This window comes from Anopheles arabiensis, chromosome 3 (genome assembly GCF_016920715.1).
Source record: "Anopheles arabiensis isolate DONGOLA chromosome 3, AaraD3, whole genome shotgun sequence".
In the NCBI taxonomy this organism is placed as follows: domain Eukaryota; kingdom Metazoa; phylum Arthropoda; class Insecta; order Diptera; family Culicidae; genus Anopheles; species Anopheles arabiensis.
The window spans coordinates 14,127,699-14,143,307 of NC_053518.1; the positions used below are offsets into that span (position 1 = coordinate 14,127,699).

The following is a 15,609-nucleotide window of genomic DNA, read 5'->3' on the forward strand; positions in this document are numbered from 1 at the left end:
CGGCGGCGCACGGGCCGGGAGAGTACGAGCTGCCAGCGCCCGCAGAAGTGGAAGGATAGTGAGTGGGGTAGCAGAGTGTGTAGTTGGGGTGCGGGGTGGTTGGGCCGGCCGGCACGGCACCGCCACCGTTGTTGCTGTCAGAAGGGTAAAGTATACCACCGTCGCCACCAGCCGCGGCGTCACTGTTGAGCACGACGAGTGCCGGATAGGACAGGCTCGTCGTCGCTGCAGGATGTCGTTGCTGCTGCTGTTGCTGCTGCTGCTGCTGGGGCACGTGTCTTAATCAATCCCGGTAGATGTAGCTGCAGTTCTTGGGGCTCTCCTGCGGGCTGGGACTGCTGGATGGGGGCGCAGGGCTAGAGCTACTGTTGGACATGACGGGGGAAGATCCGGAGCTGGAATGGTGTGGACTGTCGGAACGATGTTGTGTTACTGCGAAAGTGCAAAACGAGAGTGTGTACAATTAGCATACAGCAATTTTAGTGAAATGGAAAGGGTGTGCGCAACAACTTACCCATACCATGCCGGGGCGGCTGCCTTTTCATACGGCCGAGACTTCTGTTACGAGTGTTTGAGTTAAGGACCTATGTAGAAATGCTATTTTTTAATTATACTTTCACTACCCTTCGGCGGATCGGCGGTGGTACGCTTTTTAACCGACCGTCGCCCGATCGCGACCAGTGCGAGATAGAATATTTACCATATTTTGATTGATCAGTCCCTGGCTGGTCTCAGCCGCCCCGTTTCCGTCTCAAAGATATACCTGCAAACACAAGGCGAAAGGGCGCACATTAGCACATACCGTTCACGAGGCATTGCATGGGGCACAAATCGTGTAGGAATCACACTGTTTGTATGTATTTTTTTCCTATTTAGAATTCGGTGGAGGAAAGGATCGTTTTTTTTTTTAAATAAATTTCGTCCAACAGGGAAACAGAGCTGTGACTAAAGCGATTTTTTTGCACGAGCAAGAGAGTGTAAAACTGGACGGATGATACAAGCAAACACAAACACATAGAGATAAGGAGAAAGAGAGAGAGAAAAAGAGACAGAGAAAAAGCGTACACAGAAAACGATAATGATAGCGATTGCTTAAACGAGTCTGTGGAATAAACATTCGATGATGGGAGGAGCAGGGTGTGAACATGGGTGATTGATGCTGATGAAGTTGTTGCAGAAGAGGAATTGCTAATGAAGGCGAAATGTATTTTACGAAAAAGCAAAGCACATTTCATTGATGACATTCCGTTACGGTTATATATTGCGATCATGGTTTATAAATCTCAGGAGTAACATATTTAGTACAAAAGCGAAATTCCGATTCTGATGGGAATTTCATATGAATTATGATTTAATTTAAATTTAATTCAAAAATAAGTTTTTCAAAATGTAAAAGTTAGCTTTAAACATGTGACATAATAAACATGAACAAGTGCGGAAGCAAAATTGTGTGAATTTTTGTGGTTGTGTTTGTAAAACAGTTTGCCAATGTTGAGATCATGCAGAAAAACATTGAAAGTAAATCAATAAAAAAAAAACAAATAACTTTTTAAATCCCACTCGAGAGAAGCCAAGCAACGGTCGACAACAGGCAGGGCTACACAATTCTTATTTAATTATTTTCTCCACTTATAAAGCATATGGAGCACACACGCAAAAAGTAGGGCCCCACTTCCCGTTTTATCAACACAAAATTAACGGCAGCGCCCTTTCGACCGAGTGCATCAAACGTACAAGAAATGGGGCAATCGGGACGAAACGAAATACTTAATAATCAACAGCACAACACAATTAAAACCATACAACTTTTTTTTTTTGGAAAGCGATGAAGAAAATTCGATTACGACCACCCTCCAACCGTGGTTTTCAATCAATGCTTATTAAGAGTTTAAGGGCACAATAAAACAATGAGAGAACAGAGGACGTTATTTCTCTTTTTATTTTGTAAAATGTACAAAATGCATATGGGGGAAAGAAAAAGAAAGAAACAAACAAATTGTGAGAACGAACAAATGGACACAGAGAGCATGACATTGAATGAAAACTGTGGAGGATCGGTGGAGATGGGAAAGCGCTTTGATGAATTAATTTGGAAACGGCTGAGTAGTGGGTCAAAGGAAGGGGCTTTGTTGGAAAGAACCAATACAACAACGAAAAAAAACAACAACACGGAACAACGGAACAAATGCGCACTACTGCACAAGAGTGCAGCGCTGCCAAACGAAAGAGGTCACCGTAATCCGTGCTACTCCCAAAGCACAGTTGCTGGGAAACACGTTTCTTGTGAGATTGTGTGTATGTGTAGTTCGTAGCTGTGTGACGGGTGGGGCAAGACAAGTGATGTGTGATACTTTTTTGTTTGTTTTTTTGGTTTAGTTTGAAAAGGAAGTAAGAGATAAAAACAACACAATATCGGGGACCGCTTGGGAACACTTTGTCCGGGACCTACTTTTTTGACACTTCTGGTCGTTGAAAATCCGTCACCGCGACGATAATTATCACCCTGTTGGAACAATGGTTGGCGAAGGGAAAGCGGAAAAAACCAGGGAAAAGAGAAAAAAGAAAGAAGAGAGAGAGAGAGTTTCAGTGAGTGAGTTATAGATAGAGAAAGAGAGAGGGGGAAAGAGAGAGCGCGAAAATGAAGGTTGAGACGAAGAGAAAAAGAAAGGTAAAGGGGAATGTAAATTGGTGAAAAGTTTCAACATATTCACCCTCTCTACCAAGGTCGCAGATGTGTACGTATGTATGGTGATGTGTTTGACTACTGTGTGTGTGTTGCTGATTATTTTTTCTCTGTTCTCTTCCTAACATCTTTTCTTATCATATTCTTATGCGCCTCCTTTTCAGTGTGTTATTATGCTCTTGCATGATGTGAAATGTGAAAGTTTTTTGTTGTTGTTAGCAAACAAACTGTCCAACTAAAAGTACGCGCAGCCAGTGCGAACAGCCAAGGCGATCTGATGCGCAAGCTGCACGTGTAGCCGCGCAAGCCGCGAGCAAAAGCTGGTACACGTTGGTGTGCATACTCGCAAGCAGTTGCGCGATAAGCTTCCCGGCATTGTTTGCTTGCTTAGGATGCGTTGGTTTTTTTTTCACTCAAATGCTATCTGCGCTTTTGCACCAAAAATCTCGTAAATGGAAAATGGAAGCCGAAGGGATCGAAACAAGGGAAATTCTAACATGAAACTCTCTTCGGATACGGATCCGGTGGGATTAATGAAAGGGGCATAACATGTTTCGTTGGAAGTCTATCATCCTCTCTGGCCGCTGGACAACCAACGCCCTGGCAACGTACCTGGTGCGATCGCAGTGTACCGAAGTTGTCACGGCCTCGGTAATTGTCGCGTGCATTGTTGTAGTTGTCCGGCTGGAACTGCAAGAAAGGGATAGAGAGCGCGTATTTTAGTAGAGTAAGCAACCATTTTCAACACCACCGCACGACCCGACATCCTTACCTGGAACAACGTTTCCGAGTTGACGCCATGGTGATGGCCCATCGGTTTTCTTAGCGTATTTTTTGGCGAATGTTGCATCTTATTCTGACTAGACGGCTGAGGTAATAGTACAGGCTCGGCGTATGTCACCTCTTCGACCTGTGGAAGTAGCTTCGGTTCGGCTTGTATCCTGAAAAAAAAACCCAATCTCATAAGTCCCATTTCCGATCGTACATCGTCATCGCTTCATCGTCCACCGCCACTACTAACCGGTTAACATTCTGGCGCTGTTCGAAGTATTCGTACTCAGTGTCCGGATAGGGCAGATTGTCGTCCTCATCCTTGTGGCACCGGCGGCCACAGAAGTAGCCGGTAATGAAACCGACCAGCAGGGCAAAGATGGCCCCCGCCAGGACGGCCATCACGAGCGTCTCGACCGTGTACTGGGCGTTTATCAGGTCGGGCGTAATCTGCGGACCCTTGTCGTTGTAGTTTTCCGAGTTGAACTGAATCTTATCGGCCGGCTGATCTCGGAACGGACGTTGCGGATCGTACTCGAGGTCTGTGCAAGTGGAGAAGTTGTTAGTGGGTTCGTGGTCGCATTTAATGGCATAAATTGTGACAGTGTGATAACGATTATTGCTGCTATTTAGATATAATATAAGCTAGCGAACAGTTTGGTGGTTATTAATAATGGTTTTTACTCATTAAGTCATTCAGATTACACAAATGCTAACAAATCACAACTGGATAAAGGTTCCTGTATTATAGAGTTGCGATAAAAAAGTGAATGAGGTCAGTTTAACAGAGAGTATGGTGTCAAAATTTGCATTTCATCAAAAGAAATTTGAGATTCATGTTCATAAAATGGTAAATTGATTCGTATAATTAAAAGTATATTGTGCCACATCGTCAGTGTGGCAAATGTCACTGTCAATATTATAAAAAAAATCTGACTGAAACAAAATCCATGTCAGCGTCACGTACTCAATTGTGATAATCAGAGGTGATATTCAAAACGATTGGTGTGACCAATACATGCTTCATGACATTGTTGCGACCATCGCTTGACCAGTCACTATGTCATGACTTTTTTTTCAATTTGATCAGTTTTGCAAAATGTCACTGACATTATCATGACAAATTCCAGCTGAAACAAAATCATGTCAGCTTCACGAGCTCTACTGTGATGATCAGAGATGAAACTCAAACAGTTGCTGCGAACATCACATGCTTGGTAACGTGTTGTGCAACCAACTCTAGCTCAGTCACTTGGTCGCGACATTTTTTGTTGGTGATCATCGCGATGGTCATGGTAGATATATGATGTTTGCGAGAAGAAACATAATCAGCATTTTTCTCGCTCTGTTTGACTCTACAGATAATCAAACCAGATAAAGCGAGAAAGCATGCTATTTTTGCTCCTTGGTACCACACGGCAATTATATTCTAAGAATGTGGTGATTATCACCGATTACGTGATGCTCATGACATTTTGCAGCACTGCACAAGGCTTTCATCCGACATGGCAGCAGCTTGTTCAAAGAGACTCAAAATTCAGCATACCGTTGAAACGTAAAAATAATCAAACAAACATCATAAGAAATTTAAACAAACACAATATTTTTCAAAGCAAAAACAAAACAACCCCTTCCTTCAGCGGGACCAACCACACTGTACCACTGCCACTCATCCAATTAAATACATTGACTCAGGTGCAGTAAACCGTTTTCCACCATCCTCACCTCGGTATCCTTGCCGCTCGACCACGTTCGCATCCTTTGCCATCTTGCCCGACGGGCAGGCCGCATGATCGCCGGTGGCGACGCTCTGGTAGAACACGTTCTCTTCCGACCACCGGGGGGCACCGTGCGACCGGCACTTGCCCACAATCTTGTCCCACGCACAGTACGGATCCTGCAGCGCTACACACTCACTGGAACGGGAGGGAGGGGGGGTTATAAAAATTAATCGTTTTTAGGGTTGGACGTGAACGCTAAGCGTCGCGAGCCGCAATGGAAAGGCAAAACGGCAATCAAATCCGAATTAAACTCAAAGCCATACACACATACACACAAAAACACAAGGAAGGGGTGTATTTTTCACTTGCTGCTAGGAACCGTTTATCATCCACTCGCAGAATAACCGATTATTTTCACTAACAAGACTGGGCGGAGGGAAATAATATGTGTGTTTTAGTATCTCTCTCTCCACTGACTGCTTGTGCATGTGCCGAGGTAATTCTTTCCCCGTTGCTCATTACAACCAACTCGTCCCCATGTTCCTTGCAGCACATGGACACTTGTTTCTAGCGCAGAATAAACAACAAATCCTCCGGCCTCATGTCTCATGTATGTATGTGTGTGCACACGCCAAAGGGATGCATTAATTACCTGCAGCTTGTTATCTTCTCACTACTGCAGCGGTGCAATTTGATCGCCAGCACGGTCGTATCGGTGACTATAATTAATTTCCCATCATCATAACTGCCGTCCTTCGGTGTGTCTGTGGGGGTGGGGGGAAAAAGAGGGTTGTGGGTACGGAGTACGGAGTCCGAGCACCACGGGGGCAAAGGAATATCCGTTTTGTTGGGTTTCATCGTTGGCGCGGAGGCATTGTTTTTTTTATAGCCCCGGTGTAGTGGGTTTTTCCCGGTATAGGGGTTCGGTCGTCGGTTGAGGGTTGAGCGGTAAGTTGATTACAATCAGGCATTTGTTCGTTTGATCGTTGTACCGTTGCCGCAGGACACACACACGCGCAGCACGTGGTCGTAGGGTGTATTAATGTATGCGCAAGCATCGCGCGAGTGACAAGCAGCCACGAAACACAGCATGGAAAGAAATTAGAAAATTAAAACATAGATTAGTTAGTGTGCCATCATCAAAAACGGAATGTGTTGGGTTCAGGGGGGGCAGAAAACCCCGGGTTAGGTAGTTGAAGTTGTACTGTTTGCATAAAATAGATGAGCTGCTCTCTCTCAAATGCATTGCAGCTTTGCATATTAATGTTGAAAATAGTATTTTATTATAAAATCTCTTTAAACATCTCTTTTGAAATAAGATACAAAACCCGCCACGACGCCAAGTTTTGCCCTTTCAATTAAAAGAGTTTTTCCCCCACTTTTTATCCTTTCTTGAGGGAGTAGTGAATGTGCCTTACTTCATTCCTCGTTCAGCATATCCACAACCGGTAAAATACACACCGAAAATTCTCATGCGCAAAACTTTTATAATGAGCACTAGTCGCAATCTTTTGCATCGCGCTGACTCAGCATACAAGCGCGCGCGCCTACATTCAGTTCCGCACGGAGGAGACACACACACACAAGAGATACGAAACATCTTCACATAACATGTTTTCCGTGTACACAGCTATCCACACACAGCACCACCCGGTGTTCCGTTTCACAACTTTACTCGAATTACTGCCTAATTATGAGTTCGTTCAGCGGCACCCATAGATCGTCGGCGTCGTCGTCGTCGTGGCTTTTTAGTCAAGGGCTGCTTTTCTTTCCTACATCCACACCGACCGAAGAAGCAGAGCGTGCGTCCTTTGACACACCTGACAGAAGAAACACACGACGAACTTGCTTGGAGGAGTGAAAATCCTCCGCAGAGCATGTTCCTTTTTTTGCCTTAGCACAACACACAGCGGATTCTTTCTGTCAGTAAACATCAATTAAATTATAAACTTCAGTTTGTTGTTTGACCAACCGTGTAAAATTTGGGGCGTGGTGGGAAATGCGGCACTGCAGAGAGCTGATTGCAGGCTGAAACCGTGGCGGTACATGCACTTTGTTTTATCAACTCGAGACGTTTATTTAATCATAAGCTACAAACTTCGACCGAAAGAAAGTGTACAAACTAGCGCCGGTGGCCTTATTAAATTCAGTTGCGCCTCGTTTGCTAAAACATTGGGGCATCCGAGCCCAAAGAGCGTAACTGAATTCGGTCCAAATAAAATAAATCTGTTATTGATTGACCGAAATAAACACATTTTAAGCCACACCGTAGAGCAGTGTATGTGTGTGTCCAATCAATCTTCGGAGCAGCGCTGGAAGACACAGCACAGCATGGCACGTACATATTGCAGCCCGCAAGAAACTGGAACCTGGGCACGGCAAAAAAAAAAAACCCGGACGATCCTAACTCCTTTCCACTGCCAGGTACATTCGACCACAATTACGGGGACCGGTATACGAAAAATCGATAATGCCCCGAAAAGCCCAGCAGGACATCCAACACAGGGCGATGCTTATTTTTTGTTTTGTTTCTGTGTCAACTCCCAGAGCAGCAAATCAATGCGCGCCAACGAACCTGATGCGGATGTCCTCTCCATCTGGTGGTGGGTCTGTCCCTGCGTCACTGTCACATCGGTGGTCATCAGTGTGACGATGCCACGATGATCATTAGTATCCCTCTGTGGTAGTGTGTGTGAGTACGGACGCGTGGTGAAGAAAGGAACCGATGGGGGTGGACGCCGGCTTTTCAACCCGGCGTCCCTGATTGTGATCTAAAATGCCGAACAACGTCCGCGTGCGGGCGCGGCTGTCAACGTATCGCATTTCTTCCTTATCGATTTCCACCAATTTGCTCGCTTCCCTTTTTTCCCTCCCCTTCAGCACCCCACACGATCCACTATGGTTTATCTCGTGGCCGCCAACATCGAGCGATCGATTGTTTCTCGATTTAATAAAACCCGTTTTTGGCATAAAAAGAAAGAAAGTCATGCCGCACCCGGGCCGGGCCCGGGCACGGGCTGGCTTGGCACAATCTTATCCTTCGGTGTTTCCTTTTTTTTGCTTTCGCTTCTTTTGATTGGAAGGATTTCATCCGAACTGAATCCTTGCCTCTTCTGTTCGGATACCCCTTTCAACCTTTGTTTTCGGACGAATTTGAACGACAACGATAATCATACCCGCTTTTCTATTTCCCATAGGAATCGTCGTTGCCACTGCTTGAATGGCCGTACGAGTATAATCGGAACCGATGATGATGATGATGATGATGATGAGCACGGGCACGATGCAGACCACTCTCCTGTATGGGCGGGATATAGTTGGGCACAAGGGCAGGAGAATTTACCGGAAACAATTTTCCAATGTAGACGCCGCGCCCGGTTGCCATCTCCTTTTTGGGTGAGTGACAAACGTGCAAAGCGAAACAAAACCAAAGTATGCCACGTTTCGTTTCAAACGGGTGCTCCACTATGGGGATGTGTGTGTGTGTGTGTGTGTGCCTGTGGTGTAGCACAAAACGCTTTGAACGCTTCGTGCAGCACAGTGGCCAGTTTTTGGGGTCGAATCCTCCGCATTGTAGCGCTCCGATAGGTGTGTTTTACCTCTGCGTGTGTGAGTGTGTGGTGTTTGTGTCCATCAGCAAAACGGGTTGGGAAATGTCCAGTTTTATATTACTCTACACAATCCCAGAGCGGTTGCAGAGCTGTGGAATTTGCTTTGTACCCTCATCAAACCGGTCTGTGTGTCCCTCGTTTGCCCGTTTGTGACTCGCTGCATGGGAAAATTTTCCTATGTTTCGACTTGAAATTGAATTAACATGGTGCGCAGAAGAGAGTCAGAGCCAGCGTCAGGGAAGTGTGCCCAAAATTTGCGCACAGAAAACATTCAGTCAGGCTTTTTTTGTTGGTGAACGGTTTCCGTTTCCGAACCAAACTGACCTACTACTACTGCTGGTGGTATTTATTGTACTTTCCTTCTCTTTTTTTCTGTGCTCTTCCAGCCGATCGGATTCCAACCGCTTCAAAAGCTCACTCGTTCCTTTTTCGAGTGGGCAGTGCCGCGAACGTGTGCAAAAGGTTAGCACAGCGTGAAAATTTCAATTCAACTGAACACAAACAAACGCCGACACACACAGACATACACACAGCTCTTCGCGTGGAAAAACAATTCTTCCCCGGAAAAGACTCCTGCCGATTCGGTCGGGCAAAAAAAGGGCAAAGGAAAATAAATTGGAAAAATGCAAATAGGCTTCGCGCCGGGAGTTCGAGGAACGATCGCGCTGTTGTGTTTTGGTGCGCAGCGCTCGGTGAAATGCTGCGTCGTCCAATTCCAATTGGACGATGACGATTTTCAAACTGACCGACACCTGGACATACATACACACGCACCCTGCTGTTGTTGCGAAGTAGTAGCACCTCTTTTCAGTACGATCAAACACGGCTGCGGCTCTACGCGGTTAAGGCAAACTTTTTGTGTCCCTGTATCAGGGCGGGAGGAGCAAATGTAAGGAGGACCTGTGGAAGGGAGGAACTACGGCCACCCGCATCGTGCTTTATTCCTTACCGTACTGCGTTGTGCGAACGATTTCTAGCGTCCGGATCGGTTCGTTCGTTTGAAGTGCATCGATTTCCTCGATCACCACCGACGTTACCTTCTTGTTCGAGTCGGCCGATTCGGCGTTAACCGTTTTGAGGATTTTCCCATGATCTGGAACGAAGAAAAGAGTGGAACGGTACGAGTGAATGATTAAAGTTGTTTTTGATCGGAAAATTGTTGTTTCTTTGGCACACAAAAAAAAAAAACAAATCCGAATAAGTTAACTTACCTGTACCAACGAAGATAACGTCGTAGGTCTTGCCGCCGGGAGTCTTGATTTGTGGATCCACCGCAATCGCAGTAAATCGATACCTGTAAAACAATTAATTTGATTTCCATTAATTAATGTATTTATTTGAAAATCTTTCATCTATCCCATGCACTTTTTGGATAAGTGGAAAGAACTAAAACTACGCCTTATATGTCATTATCCTAAATCCAATAGGATATAGGGATAATCATGTGAGAATTTCTTGTAAATTACTTTAGAAAAATAAACTTTAAAGCAGCTTTTCAGGACACATTTACGATTTTTTTTTCAATTTAGTTTATTATAAATGGCAATTATTTATTTCAGATTATTAATTAACTTTTCAACAATTTAAGCTGTTCCTTGATTTAAAAAAAAATATTCATCTTTCTCTCGTTTGTAGAGACAATTCATAAATTGCACTAAAAGATGACTTTATGAACCAATAAGGGCCGTGTTTTCCAAGTCCGCTTCGAATGTAAACGTTGTTATTCACCGCGTGCAAAATGTTAGTCCACATCAATCAGATATTTCATTTCCATCATCATAATTTTTAATTTCTTCAGCATGATTTTCAACAGTTTGACAGTTCTTTGTGATGTGTTGAAAATCACGTGTAAAAACTGAAATTTTATTGTGAAGCAAATACACCATATGACAGCTGTTCAAACATCTTGGAGGCGGTGAATAATTATTCGATAGTTACTTGGAACACCCTGTATTTTAAATCCAATAGGAAATAGGGAAAATCTGTCAATTCATTTCAATCGCAATATTTTTTTCATTTCTTCACCATGATTTTCAACACTTCATCGGGTTGTTGCCATCGTTGTTTCACCGGGGTTTGAAGCCGGGTCGCATCACCCGTTGACAGTTGAGATGTTGAAAATCATGCTTAAGAAATTAAAAATTCTTATGATTGAAATGGAATTATAGATCGATGTGGAATAACATTTTGCACGCGGTGAAAAACAATCTTTACAATCGAAAGTGACTAGGAAAACCCTGCAACACGCGGACGGCATGTTCGCGTAGGATGTGATCGATTGATTCTTTCATTCGAATAAGATTTCTTTAAATTTGACGAACTCATATCAAACATTACATTATAATTATTTAAATGACTCTGTATTTATGTTAATTTCCGGTTCTTCCAATCAATGTTCACGTAACTAGAAATGCCACAACAAGCATCTAAAAACAATTTTTTCCTAGCATAACATTTTCTAACCCGATGGGCAAAACATTTCGAATGATCAAATAGAAATTGCTTTGCATTTTTATGTTAAGCACGGACGGCCTGTAACAGTTTTGCATAAAATGTATATCCAATACATTACCCCGAGGCCCATAACGCTCGCCTGGCCCTTCCCTTTCCCTCTCTTACGATGATGAAAGCGATAAACTTGGAGGTACGAGGAGTAAAGCGTCCAATTAAATCTAAACATCGGATCAGCTCACCGTACCTTTCGCCAGCAGCAAAAAGGTTTTATGTGGTTTAATCTATATCTACCTGCCATACCCCGTGGCCTCCTTTCCCTACCTTTTCCCTCCCCACCCCAACTTCCCACCGAGCGGAAGCGCATTAATGCAAAACACTGTTTCAAACGTTCCTGTGCACGCTGATATGATATCAGCACTTCCCACTCATAAAATAACGCACACACACACAGACAGACAGACACACTTACATCGTGCTGACACGCGTCAGGATGGGGGAGCCGAAAAATGCGGGCACGGTTTCGTCCATCAGCGAATGGGTCTTTTTGAAGTTGAGCGTCAGATCGGGCAGTGTGCGCGAATCGTTGTGGCAGGAGCCGGGCCGCGGATCGGGAACCTAGTTGGAAGAGAGAAAGGAGAAGAAGAAGAAGAGGTATAAAACGGGTAAATAAAATGGTAGATTTGCGCTTAGCAGGGGGACGATCGTCTTCTCTTTCAGGGAGAGGAAATCTGCACCCACAACACACCAAAAAGGACATACAGTCAGGAGGAAAACACAAAAATTGACAGGATAAACACTGCGACACAGCTAGGCCACACAGGGATCGCATTAAGTAAAGTGTGCCGCCAGCAGGGCAAAGGTTCACATCAACAAACACACCAGCGAACAGCGAAGCGAAGCGGATGGAGGTTGTTTGGTTTTATTTTAATTAGGCAGCATAAGCGCACCCGTTTGCACTAATTAGTTTGCAGCTGGTCGGTGTACTACTTCCCGGCGTTGCATCCTTTATCCACCGGCGCTCAGACGGCCAGTGATGACTGGACTTTGATGGCGTGGCGCGCTCGCATCGTTTACATCGCCATTGCTTTGATCCAATTAGTGGGTAAATTCTGCTTCTTATCCACGTGTACAGGGCGCTGCGCGGTGCCGGGATGTGAACTTTTGTGTGTGTGTGGGCAAGTGGGTGGACAGTTTTGTCAGTCGAGGCGAATCCGTGTGAGCTTTGCGTATGAGCAGCAGTCAGCCCTGTCCAGCACTTGATTGCACACACACACACACACACACACTATGGTTGTGTCGCAAAACGCTAATCAGATTACTATTGCAAGCAATTATCGCTAAATCGGCAACTAGTTACTAGCGCCTGACCATATTTAACGGGTTTAAGGATGTTGCTAGCTTTTCGCTCTCTTCACCTTTCGCTTTCAACGGATTATAATCGGCGTGTGTATGTGTGTGTGCTATACACAAAGTGCTTCTCTGGCTAAAAACAAAAAAAAAGGTGCTTTAATCCGTCGCCATCGCGCTGCACTTACATTTAGCGGGTTTACGGGCAGCCAGTTCGAGTTCAGTCCACTCTGCTCCTTGAAGTTGCCCTCGAACGTGTCGGAAATTTCCTGTAAAAAGAGAGAACAGAGAGAAAACGGTCGTTACTATCGTTTATCAAGAAAATTACATTTTAATGCGATTTATCTTCAATATGCTGATGAACATTGTGCCACCCAACCCAACACAGGCAACGGTGCTTCAAAAAATATAAATATCGTACACGTGATGACGGTGATGATGATTATTATATTACCCCCTCCCAAAAAAAAAAAACATACCCTCATAAAACAGAGACCTTTTCCCCCAGGCCGGCCGCTCCAAAAGCTTACCCTGGACACGGTACGAGGCCACCACGCAGATAAAATAGGTCAAGCGGGAAACGGGACGGAGGTTAAAGCCACGAAAGCTCCGCGAAAATGATCCGCCTCCGCGGTTTGGCAATTTCGTGAAGTAATGTCAAGCCCACCGACAAATGGGCTGGTGGTTGCCCCAACCCCCCCTCTCCTGCTTAATGGTATTAATGTGGAGGTTTTGCTTTCTTCTTGATGAGAGTGATGAAAATTGAAAAGGATGAACCTACACACAGGGGGAAAAAGAGCGTTCCCGATTTGCGGCAAAACGGAAGAGCGTATAGCAATGTCTGTCTCTTTGAAGTGTTTCTGTTTCAATTTTCTATTGACATTATTTATTTTACACAAGCAAATCAGCTCAATTAGTGAGGTTTCTTAGTGGCATCCGCTCATTGACAAAACCGTCTGCCAACGAAACCATGTTGCCCCGTAACTACGACTCATCGCAATAACGAGCAAAACCGATCAATTGATCACCGTGGTCGCGCCTTGCAGTGTCATATTATGTGCTGGAAATGCCACCGCCGTGGCACCATAATTAATAGCACCATCTCCAAGAGATGAAGCTGAAGCACAAGAAGCGGTTAACTTTTACTTTACGCCCATCATCAGCTCAGAAAGCAGCGGCAAAATGCAAAAGTGAGTTGGTACTGCTGGGATGAGAAAATTCCTTTAAATGAAATTTTAAATCCCGTCCATCAATCGTCTAACGAGCGGACAGGTCATTAGCGAAACTCCTGCTCCCGCCCCCAGGGTCACCTTTCTTTGGACATACATTTGCTAGAAGTTTCACAAGCGGCAGAGAGAAGCCACCAAATGATTCCCTTCCGTAATGAAAGGGAAAAGCCACTTTTCTGCACCTTTTGGTGTGCTTTCCTTGGGCGTTCTCCCGAACGAATTGAGACGATCAAAATCAATCATCTTTGATAACGTCCAACAGGAAGTTTGGTCCCGAGGTCCCACCATTTCCTTTTTTTCCTATCTTTCATTTTCCCCCATTCGAACGGTTAATGATGTTGGCGAGACGGTTCCCCACGTTAGGGCAATGGCAAGGTAATGATAATGATGATTGAAGTGCGCGTGGTTGAAAGGCATTAGGATTAGGGAGTTATTTTTGCGTCTGTTTTTTTTTCTTTGTGTGGGGTCTATATTCATCCTGTTCATTCGTAGAAGTATCGATTTTTAGCAACCTCCCGAATCAATGGATAATAAATTGCACATTTCGAGCGGCAGATAAACTCTAACATTTCGGCCAGACGCCTCTACTATCTCTACTCATACACGCGCTTCAAACGTTCATCACCCAACACACACAATCGGTGCATTAAATCTGCATATCTGCGTTATGTTTCCCGGTACTTGCCCCAACGAAAGGGTCCGTTTTAATTAGCAGATATTTCATCGGATGCGTTGGGCGCACTGGCGGTGGACCAGGGCGACCAGGCGGGCAGCAGCACAACCCAATTTGGCTAATGGAATAAAATTTCATTAAATGAGCTTCATCGCTACACGGCACCGAGAATGCCTTCGATATACAACACACCTACACACACAGATACGCACACTCGTGCATGCTGGACGATAACGATACAAAATGTTTGCCACAAATTCTTTACCCAACCCTTGCACGGCGATGGGGCCCCGAACCCTATCAAATGCAGGCGCAACTGATCGATTATGGCGGCGGGCGATATGTTGCCTAGAAAATCGTGGTGCATTCTGTTGCAGTTAGTTGCAGCGCCAACACAGTACAGCGAATGTTTTGGTATTGTGTTTGCTCGGACTGTTCATTATTGCACGGTATGCTCGAGAGCTGCACCTTTTGTGTTGGGCATGCAGATGATGAGCAGGGTAGAAAGGTGTGTGGAAAATATGATTGCAAAAAAAATGAAATGAAAACAACATTTCATAAATTGTTTGATACTCTCTGTAACGAACACCACAAGCAGCTTTTAGATGGAAGCAAGCCATTATTGTAACGTAACAACAAATGTTTCGATTTTAGCTGATTGTTTTGCACGTGGCAGTGCCTGTACATATTCAGGCAATTTGAAATTGGCCCGATAACGTTTCAAGCTATAAAGTTGCTCCCGATCGAAGCAACGTAGTTGATTGGGGAACTTGTACTGTTTTTTTAGACAATGTTAAGCTTACCTGTAGCGAAAATGCACATATTGCTGAGCCAGCAATAGCGTTCGGTGCCGTTGAGAAAACGCCGTAGATCAGCTTAGAGTTGGCATGCCCATATCTGCCTTCGACGAGGTTGCTGGTAGATTCTGTTGGAAAAAAAACGTGAGGAAAAGATATTAAAAGATGTGTTTAAGCATTGTTTAATATAAACTCATCGAGATCGTTTTATGTTTTATCCTCTCTAAAATCGGCCTGACGGTTTCAAAACGTTGATTTCTTAAAATACCGCTTTATCTACTTTCATCACATATTTTGATTGTATTGATCACATTTTCTATCTA

The 15,609-nt window shown here is 44.5% G+C and overlaps 1 protein-coding gene across 8 annotated transcripts in view; it reads right to left on the reverse strand.

Annotated features, from left to right (window-relative positions):
* Positions 1-378: 378 nt before the first annotated feature.
* The window catches only part of LOC120900172 (semaphorin-1A), a 199,566-nt gene continuing 184,335 nt past the window's right edge, over positions 379-15,609 (reverse strand). For 5 of the 8 annotated variants that reach the window (XM_040306823.1, XM_040306821.1, XM_040306822.1 and 2 more), the window contains 14 exons: positions 15,293-15,414; positions 12,776-12,856; positions 11,710-11,855; positions 9,998-10,080; positions 9,736-9,879; positions 5,828-5,939; positions 5,180-5,370; positions 3,705-3,996; positions 3,456-3,624; positions 3,296-3,373; positions 2,450-2,503; positions 701-763; positions 515-597; positions 379-432 (listed from right to left, as the gene is read on the reverse strand). In XM_040306823.1, coding sequence (XP_040162757.1) covers positions 752-763; positions 2,450-2,503; positions 3,296-3,373; positions 3,456-3,624; positions 3,705-3,996; positions 5,180-5,370; positions 5,828-5,939; positions 9,736-9,879; positions 9,998-10,080; positions 11,710-11,855; positions 12,776-12,856; positions 15,293-15,414 — 1,484 coding nt within the window. In that variant the 3' untranslated portion in view covers positions 379-432; positions 515-597; positions 701-751. Of the gene's footprint in view, positions 433-514; positions 598-700; positions 764-2,449; positions 2,504-3,295; positions 3,374-3,455; positions 3,625-3,704; positions 3,997-5,179; positions 5,371-5,827; positions 5,940-9,735; positions 9,880-9,997; positions 10,081-11,709; positions 11,856-12,775; positions 12,857-15,292; positions 15,415-15,609 lie in introns of those variants that run through there. The other 3 variants (XM_040306827.1, XM_040306824.1, XM_040306828.1) reach the window with 3 other exon arrangements.